This window comes from Clytia hemisphaerica, unplaced genomic scaffold (assembly GCF_902728285.1).
Source record: "Clytia hemisphaerica strain Z4C2 unplaced genomic scaffold, Clytia hemisphaerica genome assembly, whole genome shotgun sequence".
In the NCBI taxonomy this organism is placed as follows: Eukaryota; Metazoa; Cnidaria; class Hydrozoa; order Leptothecata; family Clytiidae; genus Clytia; species Clytia hemisphaerica.
The window spans coordinates 198,217-223,744 of NW_027103803.1; the positions used below are offsets into that span (position 1 = coordinate 198,217).

At 35.8% G+C, this 25,528-nt stretch overlaps 2 protein-coding genes across 2 annotated transcripts in view; both read right to left on the reverse strand.

Annotated features, from left to right (window-relative positions):
• Positions 1-25,528, reverse strand: part of LOC136806342 (guanine nucleotide exchange factor C9orf72 homolog) — a 36,549-nt gene that overhangs the window by 1,901 nt on the left and 9,120 nt on the right. The window contains exons 4-10 of the mRNA XM_067062904.1: positions 6,369-6,467; positions 5,183-5,250; positions 4,479-4,551; positions 3,904-4,020; positions 2,554-2,744; positions 2,064-2,124; positions 1,162-1,271 (exon numbers count right to left, since the gene is read on the reverse strand). Of these exons, the coding sequence (XP_066919005.1) occupies positions 1,162-1,271; positions 2,064-2,124; positions 2,554-2,744; positions 3,904-4,020; positions 4,479-4,551; positions 5,183-5,250; positions 6,369-6,467 (719 nt within the window). The remainder of the gene's footprint in view (positions 1-1,161; positions 1,272-2,063; positions 2,125-2,553; positions 2,745-3,903; positions 4,021-4,478; positions 4,552-5,182; positions 5,251-6,368; positions 6,468-25,528) is intronic.
• Positions 12,077-25,480, reverse strand: LOC136806336 (uncharacterized). The gene is made up of 13 exons (XM_067062899.1): positions 25,227-25,480; positions 23,001-23,075; positions 22,062-22,163; positions 21,278-21,372; positions 20,628-20,764; positions 19,888-20,072; positions 18,929-19,045; positions 17,852-18,041; positions 15,398-15,603; positions 14,582-14,812; positions 13,712-13,984; positions 12,758-12,892; positions 12,077-12,474 (listed from the first exon to the last, which is right to left on the reverse strand). Exons 2-13 carry the CDS (start codon positions 23,068-23,070, stop codon positions 12,113-12,115), a joined length of 2,103 nt encoding a protein of 700 aa, XP_066919000.1. The 5' UTR covers positions 23,071-23,075; positions 25,227-25,480; the 3' UTR covers positions 12,077-12,112.

Consider the following 25,528-nt stretch of genomic DNA (forward strand, 5'->3'; position numbering starts at 1 on the left):
TGGAAAAATAAAGCTTGTGTGTTGAATAATGTAAAATGGTAAAAAGGAATTTCCCCAAGTACGAAAATCACTTAAACCATTCGGGCTCAAAAAACCTTTTAAGCTGTTTTTGGCCCAAATTTGCCCAAAATAATTTTCCTTAAAAATCTGGCTCTGTCACATTTTGGGCATTGCCATTTTGCATCATTGTGCAAAAAATCAGAAAAAAAATATGAGTCAACATTTGAGAAAAGCTATATTTTCTTATTTGGTTAAGGGAATTTCCCCAAAATACGAAAATCCGTCTTTTAAGACAAATAAGAATTTCCCGGGAAAAACCACTTCAGTCATTCTTTAGAGAATCTTGCAGCCCATCTTTGTACAAAAAATCAGAAAAAAGTAATAACAGGATTTTGCACAAAGTCCAAAAAACCCTATTTTAGGCAGTTTTTGGCCCAAATTTGCCCAAATATATTTTTTTTCGAAAATCTGGCTCCGTCACATTTTAGGCATTGCCATTTTACATCATTGTGCAAATCAGAAAAAAATAATGAGTCAACATTGTTAAAAGCTATATTTTCTTATTTGGTTAAAGGGAATTTCCCCCAAAATACGAAAATCCGTTTTTTAAGGCGAATAAAAATTTTCCGGGAAAAACCACTTCAGCCATTCTTTAGAGAATCTTGCCCTCCATCTTTGTATAAAAAATCAGAAAAAAGTAAAGACAGGATTTTGCACAAAGTCCAAAAAACCCTATTTTTAGGTAGTTTTTGGCCCAAATTTGCCCAAATAAATTTTTTCTCAAAAATCGGGCTCCGTCACGTTCTGGGCATTGCCATTTTGCATCATTGTGCAAAAAATCAGAAAAAACTAATGAGCCAATCCTGAGAAAAGCTGGTAACAGACGGACGAACGAACGAACGAACGAAGGAACGGACATGGGTTAATTTATAGAACCTCCACCGGGGCACCCGGAGGTAGGTCCAAAAATTAACGTCTAACGGCGTTACACCATTAAAAGTATTCGAGGAAAAGTAGATCTAGCGCTCTCGATAGATTTTCACCGCTATTGAGTAGTGCCGCCATTAGGGTACCATTTTCAAAAAACTCCGATCAACGATTTTTGATTGGCCGGGATTGAGTAACTTGGTCCAGGGATATATAAAGGTCAGTCTTTCTTACCTTTTGTTCTCAACATAGGAGAGAAACGTGGAAGCTTTACGTTGTAGAGTCTGTTTGAAATTCTCAATGTGATTTCTTCGGATGCTGCAATTGTTTGGGATGGAGAAGAGCTGAAAGTAGGTAAGATAATTGAAAGGAAAAATTGAAACATTTGTCATTTTGGCGGACCAATTTTTTAGCATACAGTTGACGCTCTCTAATTCGACGTTCTACTATTCGATACACTCTATCATTCGATAAACATTGAAAGTCCCTGTCAACTAGAAACTCTTATAAACGACGCTCTACTATTTGATACGCTCCCTTATTCGATGAAAATCAGATTCCCCTTGAAAATCGAATTAGAGAGTGTCAACTGTATTTCTTGGCTGATTCCCGAAAAATTAATCCACGCAAAATTTTCAAAAATGCTGATTCAGGATGATAAATTCGGAAAGTTTCACAATTTTCTAGCCATTCCATTTACTACAACGACACTGGACATAGCTTCAAGCTTTGAACAGAATATTGGAATGCTATGACGAATCGCGATTATTGGCTCAATAGGACAGGTAAATTGTCTCAACCGCGGTCAAATAATGATGAAATCTTCCAAAGTTTATTTAAAGCGCAAATGTTATACGTGTCTGTACACAGTCCCACTATCTACAGCTAATTTCAAAATTCATTGCTGTAGAGGGTCTCTTGTCATCGTCTTTTTTCATTTGAGATTTTCTAAACCGAACACTGCGATGGAGTGTTGGTGAAAGAGGGGAGACGACGAGAGAAGTGTTGCTATTTATAAGTCATACTTCATCGCAGAGGTCTTCGTACGGGAATTTTTCATCAAACAGACAATGCGCACAGAGTGTACTAAGAAGCGATAAACGTGGGATACACTCTGGTACAGAGTAATATTATACCTGAGTGATAAACTTTTGCACTAGGAGTGAAATATCACCAAAATCGTCTGTGAACAGTTCCCTGTCAGAAGATATAATTGAGATAATTTATTACAACAAAGCAATTACTTGTTTTTTTGACTGCTCTCACAACTGGAATATATTTTCAACTTTGGGTAGCACCATAGTCCGTATGAAAAAACCCGGTCTGGAAGTCTTTTGTTTCTTTCCATTGTTTCGAACTTGCGTTTAAGAAATGAGTTTGTTTTGCTCACTTTTTGATCATGTGATTAAATCCTAAACCAATCAAGAGGAATATTTGGTAACGTGATCAAAAACTGAGCAAATCGATTTTTATAATCGCTATTAACAAAGGAAGGAGTTAACAAAAAGTTATAATGATAAGCTTCCAGACCAGGGTTTTTTATACGGACTATGGTAGCACATAGGCGTTCTCTTAAGAAAAAGTAAATTTTTTTCGGATTAAGTTCATGGAATTTTCGATTGTCACCTTGTAGGAATATTTGATAGCTCGGTACCATGAAGTAGCAAAGAAGCTTCTGTTTTTAAATTATCTCTACGCTTGATAGCATGTACGCTAGCGTAGATGGTTTGATAGACTAGCTTCTCGTCTACATTGATCAGGGTGACAGGATAAGTGTTCAGTAGGACGTCTTTTGATGACATGTTCTCTTCTGCTTTCTAAGAAGAACAAGAAGAAAGGAACAAATTGAATTGAATTGAATTGAAAGAAGTTTATTCGCCTGCACTAAGGAAAAAATGCAAAAACATAGAATATGAGAATAAAATAAATCAACTAAACAGGTCAGGAAAATACTATCCAAAATACTATCTATCGCTATGCAAGCTATGTGATGGCAACCTGCTGGCCTGATGAATATTAAGATGTTAAAATTGATATGGAAATACCTAATCAATTTTAAATAAATGTTTTGTACACTGTTACAATGGACTTGTAATTATGCCGAATTATACGTACACTCAACGAATTTCGAAATCCCCTAACTATCAATGTCAAACCTGGACGGAAATCCTGGTCAGAAAATTTCAATTATACGAATGTCCGTGTTTATATGAAAAGCCGGGGATTGTGCGAGTCTAACCTCGTCCCCGTGTATTCCAGGCTTTATTCATGTTACTGATGGACGCCAGAAAATATTATCTAGCGCTGTCAGTAAGCATAGAAAAACTGGTAATACGCAGAGGACGAAGTTGGTGTGAGTCTAATAATGGTGCAATAAGACCTCCGCGTAATGGTGCTAAGCACCAGTTTTTCAGACTCAAGGATTCAAGACTATAAATAAAGGCACTTTTTCAAATTCGAAGTTGAATAAGAAGCGGTCAATAAATACTGTAAATGAAAAATCGATGTTCATTCAAAACAACCTCAATAATGTCAACAAAGCGTGCAATGTACGTTGAAATAACGTAAGGCTACTTACACCCAGAACTCAAATTACAGTTGACACTCTTTAATTCGATTTTCAAAAGGAATTGGAATTTCAACGAATAAGGGAAAGCCATCGAATAACAGGACGCAAAATTAAACAACGTCGACTGGAAAGCGTTGAAAGATTGTTGAAACAACGATGCGTGCTAGCTTGAGGTTAGCTCTAGAGTTTAGACAGCTCACCTTTCTCCCTGCCTATTCCAATTGTAAGAGTACGCACAAAGCGGGCAGTTAAGTTCTAATTTCTCTGCTTGAAAGAAGAAATCGCATTGACGTCAAAAGAGGGCAATGCATTGACTTTAGACAGCCAACTTAATGCTCACCTCAATTCACAATTAGAATAGGCAGGCATAAAAGTGGGCCGTCTAAACTAGAGCTTAGAATACTTACACCAATAATGCCTTGTAGCCAGAGATCTTGGTAGAATTGGTGTGTATTTTCATCTGATGCCAATGTGGAACAAAAACATTCATTCTTACCAAGGAATAATGACAAAGTATGGATCATCTGAAATGTGAGAAAGTATGAAAGTATATTGTTTTATAAACTCTTTCAAAAATAATTCATAAGAAACAGTTAATAGTTTTAGACCATGCTACAGTATCGTCCGTTAGCTGGATAGCCAATGCAGGCACAGAGTTTACAGCCGTAATGGGTAGCAGATGGAAAAAATTGAGTTTGGAACACTTCTTTCACAAAAATGCAATATTATGCTTGAGACGAATGTACTAAATGTTAAATCTAGTCTGAATTAGGATCTTAACCTAAGAATGTGCTGTAAGAATATTTTAGGATGATTTCCCAAAAGAGTTAAAAATATCCATGATGAAATAAATTTACACCATTCTTATAAAAAAAGCGAGTAACTCAAAATGCTAACTATGAAAAAATAATACAAGACGATTCTGGAAAATTTTCCCAAATGTGCCCCTGGTTGGACACAATGTAGGAAAATATTGTCATACCAGATTGACTTTGTCAGCAGATTGACCAACCACAACAGTACAACCACACGTTTGAAGATGTGATGTCAATGATCTAAGGAAGAGAAAGAAACAAAATAGTATCACAATGAAATAAATGGCCCGTTTCAGAAAGAGCCAATATATTTTGAGGAGATGCAAAATTGTAATTTAGGGTTTTCGGAAGGGATGTTTTATCTGGTTATTATTGGGCTTCTTTGTCGTTTGTTCCACGGCAAAACGATGAAAATATTTCATTAGCGTAGACCCTGACTGACTGAGACGGCTGTAATGGTTCAAAAAAAGGGGTAGACTGGAGTCGTTTATAATCCATGTAATACAGTAATATGGGTGTTACCTTATCGGGGAAAAAATGTCGGGGGAAAAAATGTCGGGGGAAAGTGACGAAAATTTTGAGGGGCTGACGAGATTCTCCCCCAACGAAAAAAACCTCGACTAAATAAAACAAAACGACAATTTTTTCATATATACTTTTAACGGGATAGTAGAATATAAAATACACAATAGCTATTTTTTGCTATGTCCGAATAGCCGTGAAGCATGGTAGACTGAAAAGGGGTTAATAATGGTTTTAAGGAGGCTTCATTTTAAGTATTTCTCGGGATTAGATGAAAATCCAGGAAAGTGGCATCCGATAAAAAAGCCTATTTAATACGAACACGTCCACACTGTGAAGTGATATATACCTCATTAGGAAACGACTATCCAATAGTAATGCAGCATTCTCCCCTTCTCCAAAGATTGTTGTTGCTACCTGAAATAAACAGATAAGGGTAGTTTATGAGAAAAGTGGTTAACCTAGAAATCTAAGCTAGATTGGTTGAGTTACTTTAATTTAATCTGATGTTTAGATGTGACTATATTGTCCTATATTGTGATCTGCAACCTGTGACTGTATTCCAAGGCAAACTTGAAAATCCGTAAGTATAAAAAGATCTTTAAGGCCCCGAAAACGCTATTTTGCCGTAAGCCGTGTGTGTATACGGGTTTAATTTAATTTGGCGGTCACTTAAAAATTTAACCTTAAGATGGCGTCAAAACAGCGAAAAAATAGCAAAAACACCTTAAAAGAGATCATATTTTCAAAATGTTTAATTTGGCGGGAATTTAATTTGGCGGATGGCGGAAAAAAGAAATTTTGGCGGGAACTTAATTTGGCGGATTTCAGTCAAATCCGCCAAATCCGCCAAAATTTCTTCCTTTAAGGTAAATGTTAAATCTACTCTGAATTAGGATCCTAACCTAAGAATGATGTAACCTGTGACTGTATTCCAAGGCAAACTTGAAAATCCGTAAGTATAAAAAGATCTTTAAGGCCCCGAAAACGCTATTTTGCCGTAAGCCGTGTGTGTATACGGGTTTAATTAACTAGGGCTAAAACAATTGCTAGAGATTGCATTTTTCACAAATTGTTGGCCAAATTTACTCTTTCTTGTCTTTAAGAACTGAGCATTCTTGTACCCTGAACAACCTGCACAACAGATGAATTTATGCCGGGGCGGGGGTTGTGGTACTGAGTTTACGGGGTATATCCGAGGCAAAGTTCCAAAATCGATCCGTTGAAAGACTGAATTTCGATTATTTTTTTTTTCCTTTTTTGATATTTTTCCGAACTTTTGAAGGAGTCGATTTTTAAATGTGAATTGGTGAAATTGGTGAAGTTACATGTTTCACCCGTATAGACAAAGAAAGACTTATGTGCCATCCATAATGGTCCCTTTTTCACACCCTGGAAAGTCCCGCCAAAGAGGTACCAAATCCATAAGAAAATTGAGTCTCTGCAAGGGTTCCAAATTGACTCCTCCAAAGTGTCATAAATTCTTGAAACTTGACTAAAATTTTGAAATTTTCTCTTAAAGAATTAACACTTACACAAATTTCAGGAGGGATGTTATTCTCAGCCAACATATCAATTGTTTTGATCAATTTCTTCAAAGAAGGACTGACGCATTTGATCGCACTCCCAACATCCTAAACAAAGGATGGATTATAAAAAGGTTTCAAACCACAGCTTTATAAAGGCCGGAGGTTAGGCTAGATGTCGTGCTTTAAGCCATCGCAGGCAAAAAAAAATTGAATATCGGAAAAAATATTGTTGATATTGTTTTCGAAAACCCGCTAAGCTTCTTATTTTGTAATGTCACGTGACCTAGGTAGGATTTCCTACCTAACCTTTGCACAATTTTCAGCCAAAGCACGTCTTCGGGCTTTATAAATCTATGTTTCAAACCACAACCAAAGTCATGATATTTGGTAAAAAGGAGAATTCACAGCAAAATTTCAAAATCAACAAATGATTTCTAAGTAATCTAATTTACTTGTGGAATGAAGAGTTTTAAGTATGAGACTTGAAAAATATGAGACTTGAAAAATATTAAAATCCTCGTTATAATTTGAAGCCATTTTTTCAAAGTTTAAAATTTAAAAACAGTCAAGCAATATATTTCGGTGGTATCACCATTCTCAAGCTTTTAAAAATACAAGATCCTCAAAAATCCTCAATTCTCAATGCATTATAAAGTATTTTGTATTGTCGTCTTGGATATCATAAAAGAGAAAGCAGTAAAGGCTTGGGACCACGACGAGTTTTTTTCGCGTTGGTGCAATGCAACATGTTCCATCCCATCAACACAAGAAAAAAAGTGCGTGTCTCATGGTTTCTTTTTTTCTTTTTTGGGACAAAAAGTGAGGGAAATATTCAAAAGACAGGCTGATTTTGTCCCTGGGACAATGGAGAAAAATTGATTTGAATCAATTTTGCACCATTGTCCCAGGGACAAAAGTGAGAGAATCACAAATGGTATTAAAAGAAAAATGGGGTGGAGACAGGAGACACGAGAAAGATTTTCAGGTTGGTGGGATGGAGTATGTTGCATTGCACCAACGCGAAAAAAAAATTCTCGTGTCCTCAAGCAGTAAGTGTGGTGGCTATCAGCAGGCTTGCTAATGAGGAAGTCTATTGAAATTTTCATTTGCGCTATATGGGGGGACCAAATTGGCCGTGTCTACTCTCAATTCCCAAAAACTTTCTGTTTAGCACAAATTTAGCCGACCTAAACTGCTTATTTTGCTAAGTTGGTAGTTGGGATCTAAACTATGGAACTGGCAGGTCAAATTTAAAAATTAATCCTCAAATTTTGAGTGAGGCTTTGCTGGATTAGAAATGTATAGGTTTGTAAACAGATATTTTTCAGTTTCGATATCGCTCCATAATCGATAAACTTAGTAACAAGCGATTTCGAATAGCATTTAGAATCGATAAATTATTGATTCAATCAATCAATCAATCAATCAATCAATCAATCAATCAATCAATCAATCAATCAATCAATCAATCAATCAATCAATCAATCAATCAATCAAACAATCCATCAAGTTTATACCATCGAGTTTATGTATTTGCGCTTTTGAGCAACGGTGGAGTGACTGAAGCGATTTGACATAATCTGCAGTTCCGAGCCACAGAATGCGGTAAAAGTGCCGATTTACCGTCGTTCTCAGTCTTTGAGGGTCTAGACAAATCAGAAGCTAGCCGTCTTCACGCATACATACGCATACATACACAGATTCATAAACTCGCCAATACAAACTGTGTTAACCGGCTTGATCTAGACACTTTGGGAAATGCCCCTAATTTTTCCCCTAAAGAATTCGTCACCAGAAAATTTCAAACACCTTAACCAATTTAAAGGGTAGTTTTTTTCCGAATACATTAAAGGGGAAATGAAGTGAAAATAAATTGTCAATAGTTCAGTAAAACTCAATAAATCTTTCCATGTACAATGTAAAAAGAGCCATAAAAATTTCTAGCTTTAAAAAGTTAATAAAAAAGAGTTAAAAATACGTTAAAGCCCCCTCCTCACAGACTAACTGGGACCCCTTCACACTGGAAAAAATTGGCTACAATATCGTCCCCGGTGGAAAATAATACTCCAATTTTTGTTCCCACCGAAAATAATTAAATAAATCAATCCTCACTGCAAAATATTAAGCTATTTTTCCATCTCCACTGAATTTTATCACTTGAAAACAAAAGAATTTTAAACCATCAACCTTAAAAGAATTTGGAAAAAATAAATCCCCGTCAGGTTTCAGTCCGTTATTTTTATCCCCACTGGCTGAATAGTCTGTGAGAAGGGGTGTGTTATTAATCAAGAAGAAATTAAAAACTACAGTTAGTAATATATTGTAGACACCTTTTCAGTGAGAACTTAACAACATGTTGTTCAATATATTGTCTTACAATATAACCATAGTCATTATAAAAAGACTGGTCTGGAAGGCTTTTGTCTCTTTTTTATTGTTACGTACGTACCAAAATCGATTTAGAAAATTGAACTAAAAGCTAAAACAATACATTGCCAGACTGGGTTTTTTTATAATGACTATGATATAATACCAGAGATTTGGGAAAAGAGGATAAGAATTGCGCTATTCAGCTATAGAAATATAGGCTAGGGAACCTTTTGTTCTATTGAAATATCTGCGCCCGATCGATTGTTTTAGTTCTGAACCAATCGGAGCGCTTGATTATACTATGCGCACAAGACTAGAAGTACAAACAAAAAATGGCAGCCGTGGTTGATATCGAAAGTGAAATAAAAATATTTTTAATATCGGGTATTTTGGTATTTTTTATAAGCATTTTTCATTTTGGACAGGGCGGATACAGTGTTAGTTGAGCCAAAAACTTTCAGTTTTAGCCAAAATACTTTCCTCAAGGAATGCTCGAACCAATGCCACAGATTATATTGTAGAAATAGAAATAATTACTAGTGAAAAAGAATTTAAAATTCATTGCATTCAAACACAAAACGAAGCTGGTAAAACTAATATAGTTTTTCATTACTTCTCGGGCTAAAGTGTTTTGACAACTATATAAAAAGAGCTAGCTAGGTTGAATATTAAAACAATGAAGGAGAAGGGAAAGAAAAAAACAGGACTAAAACAATAGCAATTCATGATATCAATGACAAGAAATCAAAAATATCATGAATTTTTTTGTAAGAACTTTTTGAAGTTTACACAACAAAGCGAAAAATAATAGCAATATAATACAAAACAGTAGCATACATTAAAAACAAAAATTATATAAAAATCTTTATTTGGTCGCGTTTGTTGTAATAACAAAAAATAATAATAAACTGGTTAAATTTCTGGATTAATTTTTTGATTCTTGTTATGTCAATTTTATTTGTTCTATTGCTTCCAAAAAGTTACTTAAATAATTGCAAGAAAATTAATTACAATAAAAAAACTTTGACTTGATCCTTCCTCACTAAAAGCACCTTGGAAAATAAACATATATTGTGAAACAGTATATGAAAAATCGGTCACTCTTGGATTTAGGGGGGGCTCACTAATTCCAATAGAGGTGTGATTCTAAGATAAAAAGCAATTTACCCTTTCAAATAAAATTTTAGAGAAAAAAAGTATGAATATAACCAGACTGTTCATCAATGCTCAAGAAAAGAGTATTTCATAAGATGAATAATTATATAATGTGATGTATGAAAATAGTCCAGTGTCCACTTCCAATTCCAAACTGGAATTTCTATATATTTAAAGCATTTTTTATATCTATATGGTTGGTTCATATCAATTATCTTGTAATTGTAGTCTAGCCCCATTCATGTGTCTTGTTTGGGACTATTTGCAGGAAATCCTGGTGAAACAGGGATAAAAAGACCTTAATCCAACTGCAAACAAACCAAGACATCAGATTCCATTGATGTTTCCTTTGAGTTTAAACATGCTTTTCACCTGTCCATCTTATTAGCAGAATTTGTTGGTGTTGGTTTTCAGAACTTGTACGTGAGAAATTCAGACAAATTTTAAGCCAATTCTCATTGTATACCAACCACGTGAAGGTACAAAATAATTCATGGATCTAGGTTACTGGGGCAGTATGATGGTAACTAACCTGAAAGTATATAATAATGAAAATGGGAACTAGGATTTTTGCAGCAAGCTCTCATGAACAAATACAGAACACAAACAACAAATCTTAATTCCACCGACCACAGACAAAAACTGGTGAAATAAATCTTATATAACTGGAAAATCTATAGACCTTTTTTCAAAGAGGACGTCCTGTTGAATAATTCTGTAGTCCAGCCATAAAAGCAATGATAGAGCCATGCATAATTACTGTATCATGCATATTGTAATAATTATGCATGGTTTTATCATTGTTTTTCTGCTGGACTACATAATTATTCAACAGGGTGGCCTCTTTGAAAAAAGGTCTATTAACCGGTCAGAGCCAATCTATTAACCTGTCAGAGCCAATCTATTAACCGGTCAGAGCCAATCTATTAACCGGTCAGAGCTAATCTATTAACCGGTCAGAGCCAATCTAAACCGGTCAGAGCCAATCTAAACCGGTCAGAGCCAATCTATTAACCGGTCAGAGCTAATCTATTAACCGGTCAGAGCCAATCTAAGCCGGTCAGAGCCAATCTACTAACTGGTCAGAGCCAATCTATTAACCGGTCAGAGCTAATCTATTAACCGGTCAGAGCCAATCTAAACCGGTCAGAGCCAATCTACTAACCGGTCAGAGCCAATCTACTAACCGGTCAGAGCCAATCTACTAACCGGTCAGAGCAAATCTACTAACCGGTCAGAGCCAAACCGGTCAGAGTCATAGTTTCATAAAATTACATAAGTATTAATATTAGAACTTTGGTTGCAATTTTCTCTTACATACAAAAACTTGAAATTTCAACCCCAAAAAAATGTTTTTCCTCAGTAGGAGCTAAAAAGTCATCAAGGATAATTTAGCGTACTTACCAAATCTAAAATCCATTGTCCATTGCCATCAAGCAAGTTTTGCTAGGATAACATTATTTTTTCATCTAAACTGTAGGAAAAAAAAACAACATTTTTAGTCGATTTTGCCCATCTGCCCATCTTCAATCAAAATGCTAAGAAAGTTTGAAGATTTGCCATGTAAAACTAAGCTATAGGTTGTCATTTAATCAACCTTACTGCTACCCATAAAAATTATCTTTGCAACACAAAAAAAATTAATTTTATTCAACTTAACAAACAAAAAATACACTTTTTAATATAATTTTTCAGCTATCTTTGAAGGATGTGCCAAAAAGATCTAGAAGGTGCCAATAAAAACCAAAGCTAGGCTAGTCACCTACAACCTTTTTCCAACCCAAAAACCTTTATTTTGACTCTGAAAGACTTTCCAGTAAGGCAAACTAGCTAAAAATAAAAAGGTCCCATTTCACATCCAATTTTAGCATGCCTGCTTCCGCCATCTTTTTCTCAAAAAACAAAGCATGCAACAGCAGATTTTTTTGTCAGTGGAAACCCCAAAAGATCGTTATTAGCTTTTCAGTTGTTTATATCAGTAGGAAACCCCTCCAAAGGAGTAAATTCAGACAGTTTTTCTTGAACTGTTATAATACTGCACATAACGCCATTTTTTTCGCAGTACCTTCTTGGCCAAGTTGTTCCCTAGCCTAGCGACATCAGACGACGCCGAATTCAATGGTCAACAATGAGAAAACAGCGAGCGGCAGCGGCGATTCTTATCCTCTTTTCCCAAATCTCTGATAATACTGTCTAGTGTATGCAGCCCTTTAGAAAGATTCGGTTCAATTTTCATCATCTTCGGTGAAATCATCAACGAATGCATCTTCTTCTTCTTCGTCAGATGTTGTGACGTTCGAATCTTCAATCGAATCGTCAATCGATTCTTCACTCGAATCGTCAATCGAATCTTCCTTATCATCTTGTAGAGATGCATCATTTTCAACATAGCTTTCATCATCTCCAACATCTCCAACATCATCTTCAACAGAGCTTTCATCATCTCCAACATCATTCTCCTTTTCAGCATCTGATCTACGAAGAGGTCGAATGTTCAGCGTTGGACGATTGATGATTGACAACTTGAATCCAACGATACGTTCGATGGTGGATGTTAGGTCGACTTTCTGTCCGCTTGCAACCACACCTAAAAAGAAAAAAAACAATTCAAAACGATTAAATTCCATTACTGAAGGCTTTCCAGTGCAATATCATACCAATGCAAAGTAACACTAACACAATAATGACCGGTTAGTGAGGACTGTATTGACAAAATATTGTCCGAGGTCAAGTAACGACCGAGCTTGAATTGCATGATGTCAACGTAGCGACCATTTTCTTCGAGAACAACTGAAGTCCCAATGAATTTTCTTGACGACTGGCAACTCCTAGCTATATGTAAGCCCGTCTCAATGCGGTATTATTATTACCTTTGCGTGCAGACATTTCCATTTCTTTAGCTCTTGTTTGATCATGTTTCGATGGTTTGAACATATCTGTAACTTGTTTGGTGACCATAGAAAATGAAGATCTTTTCAATGTTTGAAGTTGAGCGACTGACAATCCTAAGAAATTTGTAAAATAGAACAATAATAGAAGTGAATAATTAACCAAAGCTTTTCTTTTCAAGAACACCTTTTTGACTGTAGCCACGCCAATTGACCGCGCAGATAGTTTTACCACCCTAAAACCATCCCAGTCTTTTTTTTCGCACCAATAGACAATAGAGGAAGGTGTAAAAAAGGATTGGATCGAGTTTAGGGGGATAGTTAAATAATTAATTGGCAATCGCCTGACCGCGCGACTACGGTCGAAAAGGTGTATTAATGCTGTGGTTTAAATCAAAGATTATTTATCTTGATTTGCCAATTGGAATATCAAGAGATTTTTCTTTTCCAATCGGTGTTGGCCTCTTTCATTAACCTCCACTAGGTCAAACGGAAGAAATTTTAGCGGGTTTTAAGTTGAAAAGCGCAAAATTTAACGCTTTTTTCCTGCAACCTATCAAATTAAAATTCCCTGTACACAGAAAAAACTTTCTCAAAATTTCTTCCTTTAAAGGTTTTGTTTTTAAATAAGAGTAATATCGTTTGCATAATCATCAATTTGAATTCACAAGCTTTTTAACATTTGATTGACACGGATGTAGAGCAGTGGTCAGAAAAAGGAAAACTTTTTTTTGCTTACATCAGCATAATATAACAATAGGCAGAAACTGTCCTGGCATGAAAATATATGTGTCTGATATGAAGCGGGGACAGTTATATAAAAATAAAACCTTTAACAGGAAAATCAATATGAAGTTAATAACGATTCCAAACACTGAAGTGATTAACATCGTAAAAAAAATAAAACCTCTAAGGCCCCAAAAAACATTCACTTACGTCTCAAGAAAGCAGTAATACTTCTTGCATTATTGGTGAATGGATCATCATAACATACTTTCACACATCCTGGTTGTCGTTGTAAATTAATAAAATCTCTTGGGAAATAAGGTGTTTGCGTCATTCGAGTGTTAATACCAGGGAAAAATGCGTTGAAATTAGCAGAACTTTTCTTTTGCCAGTCATGCCAAATCTTATCAACGAAACAATGATGTAGGTTAAACTCTGGTACATTTGCAGATGTGACGAATGACATTTGACCTTCAAATCCACCTATGAAAATAGTGAGAAAAACATATTTCACTTAAAGGAACGATCAGATAAAACGTTACCTACCTAGATTCTAATTGTTAGAGTAGGTAATAGTGGGCGCAAAGTAGCAGTTAAAATCTTTGCTTTGAAAAGATTGAAAGAAGTCATTGCATTGACGTCAAAAGAGGGCAACACATTGACTTTAGACAGTAAACTTTTTAATTCACAAGCCGTTTCACAGTCGCAAAGCGTAATGGATAATCAGGACCACTGCGCGCTAATGAAAACTTACTATTGGTCAAGAGTGGACCGTCTAAACTAGAACTTAAAACATTCTTATCGTGTTCTTTTGGTTATTTTATTCTTATCTTGTCAAAACATGTAAGGAAAAGAACAAACTATATAAGAACATAAGGCTTCGATGGCCAAAAGGTTCATGGACTCTAAAAAAATTACTTTCTTAAGAAAATGGACAAAAAATGCTCACAAAATGGTGAAAATAAGAATATGTTAAGAGCATTATTAGGCTTAAAACTCAAAAGTTTAAAACATCTTAAGGCTTCAAAATTTTTTAGATGTTCTTATAAAAAACGACTGTAATATAGAACAACGACTCACCAATTGAAACGTGGACAAGATTATGAAGATTGAGCCTCAAGAAGATTTCGAAATCAACGAATGGAACGAGATTCAAACAGAATTGAACTTGAACAGCATCAGGAACATTCCCATTGAAGTCTCTTCTCAAACATTGTCCTCTTTCTGTTTGCCAGGCACCTTCTCTGAAAGGTCCCGTGGTGACACAAAAATCTCTTGCTGGATTACCATTTCCTCCCAGTCCTCTGTGTGCTTAAAAGAAATAAAAATATGTTTTCAGACTTTATACTTCATTCATTCAAAAAACGTCTTGTGACAAACCTTAAGATATACCTTATCAGCCCTTTTTACGCCGGCCCTTATTACGCCACCAGCCCAAAAATAACGCCAATAAGGGCCGGTGCAAAAAGGGCCGATAAGGTAGTTAAAATATATCAAAGAGTTTATACTCCGTTTATTCGGATAAAACTGGTAGTTTCATTCCATGGCTTATGTGACAGGTAGCTGAATGGAAAATAATCTGAAAAGTCATAATTTTTATGGGGATGGTATCCACAAGATACACGAAGGATGAAGTCAAAAAGATCTGCGTTCAATGTAAGGATTCTAATCCCAGCTCGTACACAACGTTATCTTAAAGAGAGTCGCGAGTAATACACCTATTCGACCGTAGCCGCCAATTGTCGCGCGGGCATTTTTTGTCCGCTTTATCCCGCTAAAACCGTCCAAGTCCTTTTTTCGCACTTAGACAATAGAAAAATGTGTCAAAAAAGGACTACGGTCGAAAAGATGGGGGCGTTGAAGTAACAAATTTTGACAATTGGGTGTCAAACGTACCTATAGGACTCCAAATAGCATTTGCACTCCACGGGTCATGTGACCACAAACTCCAATCCCAATACGGAACAGTGACACGGCAATCGACTTCTCTTAAGATGTTTTCCAATTGCAATAAATAATATCTGTGCCATGGAAGAAATTCTCTTTGCTCATGAATAGGTGTTTGGAAAAATGTACGGTGGATGTTTACTAACGCGTCGTATCTAAAGAGGATAGGGGGAGGTAGATATTAACTAAAATATACGCAGGGATCTTATTTATTGAGTTTCAAGCCCGAAAGGCTATAAGCGAAACTTTAACTCAGGCAATAGAAAATGGAAGCTACTTACACTACTAACCCGATCACCATTCCTCACGGACATCTCCATTCCTCACTATTCCTCTTTATTGCCCATCCAAAACGCGCATAGAAGGCACCGTCATCATGACGACGGATTGTATCTAGCGGTTCCTTTGTTTTGGAGGACTACATTTTTTGAAATCTAGCGATAGACTTTAGTTTCAATCCGGCGTGGATTGGATATAAGTGGTTCCCTTTCCCATCCAGTCTCGCCTCTAGCCCTTTGGGTTTGAAACTCAATGGTAGATATTAACTAGAATATACGCAAGGTTCTTTTTTAAGCCCTGCGAGCGGCGAACTTCATCCGTCCAAGGCACGAAAATCGCCGCCTAAAGTACATATTCCTGCTAATCAATGCACTGGGCACAATTCACTGGAGTTAATTTTTCATTCAACAGCCTATCAAAAACAAAGCAAAAACCACGTAATGGTTTTATTATTTAAGACTAATTTAACATCTCGATATGTTTAACATTCACATGAGCGTTAAGGCCGGTCTCCACTTGCGCGCGCTGCGATCGCACTTTTTGGCTTCAATCCTTTTTGCTTGGAAAAAAGATTACGTCATAAAAGTGTAGCGCGCACTCAAAAAAAAAGTTGAACACATTTCAACTTTTTTCAACCGTTATGTCAGATCGCGCCAATGGAGCTGCTTCATTTTTCTTTTGACCAATAGCGTGGAAGCTTTGGTCGAAAAAGTGCGATTGAAGCGCGCGCAAGTGGAGACCGGCCTTTAGATGGATGTTGCATCGTTAAAAAGGTCTTAAAGAATTACTTTATCAAGATGACGTAGACAGAGCACTAAAAGGAGTGCTCAAACAACGTTTCGTCTTAGACGGGGAAAAAGGATCTTACAAAGCAAATTAGCACATAACCTTAAAATTTTGGTAAATTTTGAGACGGTTTATATTACTGATCTTTATATAACCTGGGGTAAGTTTCTCAATCTCGGCCAAGAAAAATCTTTGATCGGAGAAGTGGTACCCTAATGGTGGCACTACTCAATAGTGGTGTAAATGCATCGAGAGCGCTAGATCTACCTATCTCAAAAACTTTTGATGATGTAGCGCTAGTAGACGTTAATTTGGCTTCTTTAACGGCTTCTTTACGGGTACCAATTCAAAAAAAAAACTTCGATCAAAGATGGCGGATATAGCTTGGTTCAGGGATATGTAAAGGTCAGTGGTTTATATACTTCACTGAGATGGAAGAACTTTAAAAACTGGCTAATATATCTATATTGCTTCATTTTCAAAATTAATTAGCCAGCAAAGTTTGGTTAGGCTCCGTTGATCTTATGAGATTTTGAAACTTAAAGCTAAAACATACTTTTGTTGTTTAGCAGATAAAAGGTTTAAGGTCTCTTAGTTATGTTTTGCAGACCCGGCGGAAGCGGGGAGACTTCAGCCTTCCCATTTTCGAGCAAATGAGCAAATGAGAGTTTTTTCTCCAATTGCTAGCGAATTTTATCTCATCTTAAGCCTCTCCACTTTTATGGTTGTTCCGCCAGTCCTGTTTCGACATTGTTGACACGGATGTTAAACTAAATATGTACTTTATGGGTATAGTTATGTATATGTACTTTATGGGTGTTTTACGTTACTATATATCGAAAGTTTTGAAATATAATGTTATGTGGGTGTTTTTAGTTGTATCGTCGCATCAAAATAAAAAAGCCAAAGTCCATTTTTTGGAAAATTGTGTCATGACCATTTGATGCTTTAAACCCCATTTTTTATCGATTTTTCGGCTTAAATCTATCAAAAACCGTGGCGTAATTTTAAGCTTTAAGAAAAGTAAGAATTTTACTTTTCACTTTATTTTCAGGGTAAAAAAGCCTTAAGTCACATCAGTTCAGGGCGAAAAAGCCTTAGCGTGGAAACAATTTTGAGCTTAAGGCTTATTTAAAGACACAAATATTTTAAATATTATGGTTTTTTAAGGATTTAAGAAAAAATAATTTAAAGTCGATTTTCAACAAAAATGGACTTAAAGCTTTTTTATTTTAATGCGACGGAATGTACGTTAAATGGATTTTGTAAAGTCGTACAGAGTTTGTAGATGCCTATATAAAAGGTTCTTTGTGGTGTCAAAAAGATAACAATTCTCACTTTCTTTTGTAGGGTTGTTGAGTTGTCATCGTCTTATAAGCTTTGACATATAGTTCTTTTTCTCTTGCACTCATAGAAGGGAAATCTTTTCGCACTCTGCAACAATTGACAAGCTTGCCACGGACGCAAGAACAACGGCGACCACATTCGTCAAGTTTTTTGCCTCTACCGCGACAAACATCACGAGGCTCTAGAAAATTAAGGTGTTTTGGGATTAAGAATATTACTTCAAATGGGATTCGTCACTGTACTAAATAAGCAACGTAGTAAATAAGCGACCGTAGTGAAGTGGTTCAAAAGGTTGTGGGTTCAACTCCCAGCCGGGTCATACCAAAGATTCCCAAAATGGTACCTGATGCCTCTCTGCTTGATGTTCAGCAATCAAGAGAAGGTTCAAGGGTAAGTGGAGCAATCCAGGGAAAAAGAGTGGCGCCCCCCCCCTACCTTCGGGTAGATAGCTATCGAAAGAGGAGCCTTCGGGTCGACTTCGACTGAGGTCGCAAACTTACTATTTAAATAAGCAATCATAATGATGAGAAATTTATAGAATTTATTCGATTTTTTTTTCTTCAACTATAGAAAAAGTTGCAGTCTGTTCCTGTATAGAATCCTACATTCTAACAGGCATGCGTAAATTGTCGTTCTTTTAATCCATATGTAAAAGAGGAATGAAATCGTGGGTGAGACAAACTAACTAGGTTGGGTTGTAGAATTCTTTAAATTGGGGTTGCTTAGCATTGCATTGTAGCTCATTTTTTGAAAAATCTGCTTTGACAACCCCTGATATTATATACAATGTTTGTGCTTGGCATGGCAAATCACGGTCCCGAGCCTTAGCAACATGAGTTCTTATTAAAAAATATGTAGCGATTGATGTATAGGCCATTTCACAGTCGAAATGGATCATGGGTAATCAGGACTGATTGCATCTCCATAACGGCTTTCTGTTGGCTAGACGCAATAATCTCCAATAGTAAGTCGTCATTACTGCGCAGTGGTCCTGATTACCCATTACGCTTTGCGACTGTGAAATGGTCTATAGAGGAGCTTTTCTTCAAGATAAATAACATAACTCACTTTGCCGCAATGCATTAATGAGTCTTTGAAGATCAACGAAATTTCTGACACGGAAGACATTGTTATTTGATGACGCAATACTTTTTAGTTCAAGGACGTTCACATTGTTACCAATACCTAGAAAGAGAGACAATACACGTTTTTTATAAGAATAAACTATATAAGAACATAAGACTTCGATGGCAAAAATATTAAGAACAAGTAAAAGAACATGTCAAGGCTTTACAGACTCGGAAATGTACAAAAACACTCCCAAAATGGTGAAAATAGGAACATTTTAAGAACATTTTAGGCTTAAAATACAAAAAGTTAAGAACATCCGAAAACTGAAGAAAATTTTGAATGTTCTTATAAAAGAAGTATAACATTTTGATTATTGAATTCTAAATAGTGCATTGTAAGAAGTAAGGCTGGCCTGTGTCTTAAAATGTACCCCACGGTGGGCTCTCACTAATTCGAACTTCTATTATTCGAATCTTTCCATAATTCGAACTAATTCCCTTTTCCTTTTAAGGAGAATCTCTTTCTAAAGTCCTCTCTATGCTTTTAGATTCTTGTTGTAATTCGACAAAATTTGATTAATTCGGGTTCGAATTAGCAAAACTCAACTGTAGTACACATATCTTTTTACCAGAAGAATTTTCTAGGTTTTGCTGTGCAAGAAAACCCGGGGGGGTTAATTAAGTACTTAGGTAGTTAAGTGAAGGGTTGGAAAAACCAGGAAATTAAATTTCAGTCCAACTAAGAAAAATAGGAAAATTACAACTTTTTGCTCCTTGAAAGATCAAATTAAGTTCAAATTAATTCCAATAAGGGTCGTAAAAATAGCAAAATTTTTCTCCTCATTAGTCCCGCTAAGGGTCCGAGGGTCAAAAGTCGGGCGTCACATACCCGCAACCCTAGCCCCGGGCCAAGAAAATGGTAAGAAATATGTTAAATGATGAACTTTAATAACATACCTAGGACAAAGATATCAACTCCACTATTTTTCAATTGAGCAGCTGGAATACTTGGCTTGACACCTCGATTTGACTTTCCGTCTGTTAATAAGAAAACCACTTTCTTGGCGGAACGTCTTGCACTTTGGAATAAGGTTATGGCTTGCTGTAAAGCTGGTCCTGTTGCTGTTGCCCCTGCGGTGTACCTAGTGAAAAGATAAATTATATAAAACAAGTGTTTGTTTTCTCCATAATTCCGAAAAATGCTATAACTTTTCAAAAATACAGTTGATGCCCTCTAATTCGATTTTCAAGGGGAATAGAATTTTCGTCGAATAAGGGAGCGCATCGATGGTAAATAGTAGAGAGTTTCTTGATGAAATTTTTACTATTATCGAATAATGGAGAATATCGAATAGTAGAATGTCGAATTAGAGAACGTCAACTGTAGCTCTTAAAAACAAAGCTTTCAAGAAACTATTGAAATACATTAATAGTTGTGCCAAGTTTAAGGTCGTTCCGATAACCTTACAGAGCTACGTCGATTTTTTAAATTGGTGACGTATTTTCGCCATACCTGGTATCTTGTGATCTAGTGAACCAAATTTGATAAGTGACCCATCAAAATTTAAGTTTGCCTTTCCTATTTATTATAAAAATAGTTTGATTCTTTAGAAGTTCGTAGTTCTCGAAAAAGTTCCCTTTTAAAGAGGGTAACTTATTTCTGGCAAAACCGGTAGGAGTTTAAAAAGTTGCTTTACCTGATTCTCCTGATAGCGCTAGTCAAGCACTCTCTGTTTAGATAATTATTGAATTGAAATTCTGTGCGAACAGAAGTCGAATAGGAGATAGCAGCAACTCGAGTCGTTGATGGTGAAATGCTGAAAAATCTGGTAAGCTGAAAAAGAAAGATTGCAATGTGTTAAGTCAAGTTGTTCTTTCGGAGGATACTTTAATCGGATAAATTTTTACAATATTTAATTTCACGTATTTAAAATTTCGCCGTTTTGCAAATTTTTGCTATTTTTGTGACAAAAAAAACTCGTGAAATCACTTGAGATCGCTGAATAGGAAAATTAAATACACGCGAAATTGTCAAATTCGCAAATTTAAATTCAGAAAATTTCGCGATTTCTTGTCCCTCTAAACTAAGTCAATGCAATAAAATTGACTTTAAATATTGACTGACGGTCAATATATTCTTTCAGTTTTCAAAAAAATTGATTGACAATGTAAAATATTTTTGTCAATAATATGTATTTGGTACTTGATAAAACTTGCTGGCAGTTAATGAAAAACTAATCGATGCTTTTGAACCTAGTAGTAGTAGTGAATACGATATTGTCTAAAACGAGAAAATTATTCGAAAATAACCTTAGTAAAAATTTTTGGTAAATGTGTCATAACAAACCTCTTGAACAAACTTGAGAGAAAGAGCAAAATTCTTTCTACCAATGCTTCCAGACTTATCGATGATGAAGATCAACTCGACGGGACCTGGTGGTGCTAGACAAGAGAATTAGAACATTGATAATGATGAATCTAGCTGCTCTTTGATTCAAAGTCTTGCAAAAGGCAATCTCACGGTTAAAATGAATCATGGTGAGCTTTATGACGGGCTCCTATTGGTCAGGTGAACCCTTTAAAAAACCTTACCTTAATTTATCGTGAATTACTAGGGGCTACGCTAGAGCAATTTCACTTCAAGTGCTTATTTTGAAAAATTATTCTTATTACAGTCAGTTTCAGGTGGAGAGCCCGTTAATCTTATGATTCAACTAAAGAAGAAGAGCAACACCAAAAATCAATATTTAGTGAGGTTAAACATAAAGTTATTTACGCCGTTGAATTCCCAGCTGGCACACAACGTTGTATTAACGTTCAAATAACATTAATTGGACGTTATGAATGTCACATGAACGTTGTTTTGAAGTTATTTGCCCCATTGAATGCGCGACGCACGTTTTGATTCACGAATAACTAATCCATACCCTTACTTCATAAATCCCCCGCAAAAATCCCACGCTACAGCTCATCTCATACGGCGTTTAGAGCTTTATTATTTTAACCTCGGAAATACAAAAAACATTTACAATTTCTTCCTCGCCGTGATGAAGAAGCTCAGGCTATAACTCGCATACGGTGTTTACAGCTTTATGTTTTTAACCTCGGAAAATACAAAAAAAAACATTTACAATTTCTTCCTCGCCGCGATGAAGATGAGGAAGATGCAGCGATTTTCAAAAACGTATTTTGAAGTGTATTAGCTGTCCTTGATAATGGTGCAAATTCTTGTGCTGAAATTATGAAAATAAATGGTACATCAGCTCAAGTACCTCGAAAGACATCCCTAAAAAACTTCAGATGGGCGTTGGAAAAACGTTGCTAACAGATGCTAACAGCAATAAATCCTGCGAAAAGCTCATTAGTATCTTTAACTGTTTGAAGAGGAGAAGCTGAGACAAAATGGAGAAAATGTTAACTGTTCAACTATAAGGAGAGCTAAGACCATGTTCAGACATTACAGTTCCGTTCCGTTCCGAAACAAAACGGTTTCGAAACAAGTGTGAGCGTCAAAATTCGAAACGTCAAAAAGTAGACGTGTTACAAAGCAAAACAGATCGAAATGGGTTGGGTCCACTTTTTTCATCGGAACAGAACTGCTCCGTTTTCTTGCTCCGAAACGTCCCAAAACCAATATGAACACACTCGATCCGTAACGAAAAGCATACCGGAGCGATACGGAGCAGCAACGTGTAAACATGGGCCTAGATATTTAGTACTGGTAAAGACATTGATTGATTCCTATGGATCATTTGGTAAGAGAGTTTGGCCTCCATGGGCATCAAGACTTATTAAGAGCTCTATTGTGAAAAGACTGATACGAGAATGTTCTCAGAGGAATCCGGGAACGATTGGGCTCTTCCAGAAAATTTTTGTACATTGGGGGTGGAGGATATAATTGGATATTTTTGAATGTCTGATGCTTGTCCGGGGGTCATAATTCACTATGTCCGGGGGTCATAATTCACTATGTCCGGGGGTAAATTTCCAAAAATTGTTATATCCTTCACCCCCCATATTCAATTTTTTCCGGAAAAGCCCATTATAATAATAAATTCGATTTAAAGTACCTGAATTCAAGTGCCACAAGGCAAAAGAAGCGTGTAAGAATACTATTTTAATGAGTGTTGCAAGCTCCATCGTTCCTTCAAAATAAAGAAAAGAAAACAATGAAATTACAAACCATTCCATTGACTAGAGTCTACTTCTGGCTGAACTTTCCTTTCCAATCAATTTTTGATGACGCTGAGTCTATAAAAAAGCTTTAAGTGGACCCTGGGCTAACCATTCCATGAACTTGCTGGGTATACACTAAGCATGTCATATTGTTTTAAGGTTTGAGTAGCAATGGCTAACCGGTATAAAATGTTTCTGATTATTCATAATTAGGCGAGTCGACTGGCCTTGGACCCCGTGAAAACAATAAAAAGTCTCTCTTAAAAGAGTAGATAATAGGTTTGCGTAAAATTTCGACTAAAATAAATATACTAAACTAACTAAACCCATTCATCCATTTAACTAACCTATTCAAATGCAAAGATCATTGATGACGTTATCTTGACGCTATGTGCCAACTGAAATAAATTACACTCTTCTCGAAATGTATAAAATAATTGCAAACCTCGTTCTCAAAAACATGTTGCTACGATACTTCAACATCGTAAGGCATAATTATTGTTTGCAAGCGTTTTCGGTTTTGTATCGAAATTGAAAACTGTCTTTTGGGAAAACATATTACATGATTTCATTTGAAAAAGAGGGTCGCAATGCTGTTGATTTATCTCGAGAAGTGGTAATATCAATACTACCAAATGCATACACGTTTTTTTATTATAAGAAATCTTAACTTGGCTCCGAGCCTGGAGTTCCTTATTTTTTCAGAGAATTTAAGCCTCAAAGTTCCGTATCGAGCTCCATTTATATGGCTGCTAAGTTTGGATTTGCTAAGTATGTAACTTATGTATAAGTATAATAATGGACTACAGTACAGAAAAAGACGTTAATTGAATGTTGTTTCGTCAATGTTTGGTCATCTTTTTGTTTACGCTTTTGTAAATGTGAGCAAGTTCAAGTTCAACTTCTTGTTCCTTAACTTGTTTTCTTATTCTCAGCCTGAGAAGTTCATTAACAATTCCTATTTTTCAGACCATTTTCAGCCTCAAGTTTCTTAAGAACGCGTTCCTTATATTAAAAAAACGTGCACTCAATTGCACAATGCAGAATATATTTAATTCAACAGTCTCATAATTATCATGTGCACCCAGGGTTTATCTAATCATTAACTTCAGATGACAAAACATCTTTTACGAAGAAGGATTTTCTTGAAATTATTTTCAATTGGACGACGGCTTCAATTACGTCATCCAGTAAACACAAAAGACCGCAAAAATGATGTCATCCAATCCAAATTAGTTACAAGATTTCGATTTTTCTAAAAAAGCGATAATGCATTGTGGGATTTTTCGGGAGTATTACAATAAAAATTTCTTAGGAATTCCTCGAGGGAATTCCAATGTAATACTCTCGAAACAATCCCACAATGCACCGCTTTTTTAGAAAAATAAAAAACCCCGATAAGATCTATTAGTTTTTCTACAAGTTTTCGATTTTTCACTAGATTTTGGAGTAGAGAAGCAGGAATAATGGCTTTGTAAGGTCATAGGGTTTAGATCAATTTCTGGTTCAAATATCTTTAAAAATCTCAGAGACTGCGAAGTAGACTACTAGTGGTAAAATTTCCAATCAACTACACGTTTTTTTATAAGAACATCCAAAAATTTTGAAGCCTTCAAATGTTCTTAACTTTTTGAGTTTTAAGCCTAAAAATGTTCTTAACATGTTCTTATTTTTACCATTTTAGAGCAATTTTGTCCATTTTCCTAAGAAATTGGGTACCCCCAAAGCCTTAAAATGTTCTTAACTTGTTCTTAAGATTTTGGCCATCGAAGCCTTATGTTCTTACACAGTTTGTTCTTATAAAGAAAACGTGTAGTTAGGAAAAAAACAAACTCTAACCTAGTCCCTTAGATCACTTTTTTTCTGATTACGCTCACGAAAGTTCATCAGTTCAATCAAAAAGTGGTGCAAGTGACAGGTAGTGACAAGTTTTGATAGAAGACGTACCAGATTAGGAAAAAAGAAAAACCTATAAATCTAAGATCTCAAACATATCCAAATATCTGCATAAAATCTGGCTATTTAAAAATTTCTACTACTCCTTATAAGCAAAAATTTCTCTAATAAACTACCCCTGTAGGGTTGATATATCATTTTTAATAAAGTAAAAACAGGTTTACCTTGTAGATAAATGGTCCTACTTTGCCAATGGTTCTTTCAATGTTCCAATAAGTGTCGAGGTTAAAAAGAATTTAATCGATCTGTTGCAACGAAACCTTATTTATTCCATAATTCTGGTTGTCTTCTCTCTTGATGCTCAAAAAAATCATGAATCTGTTTTTTTTTCGCGGTACTTCCTCCTCGGCCGTGCGATATTTATGCACTTTGTGATAATATTACCGGTATGAAATGACCCATATTAGCGGTTTTTTATTGCTTTATTTTGATCGTTAATTTTCAACGACGAGCAGAAAAATGAAAT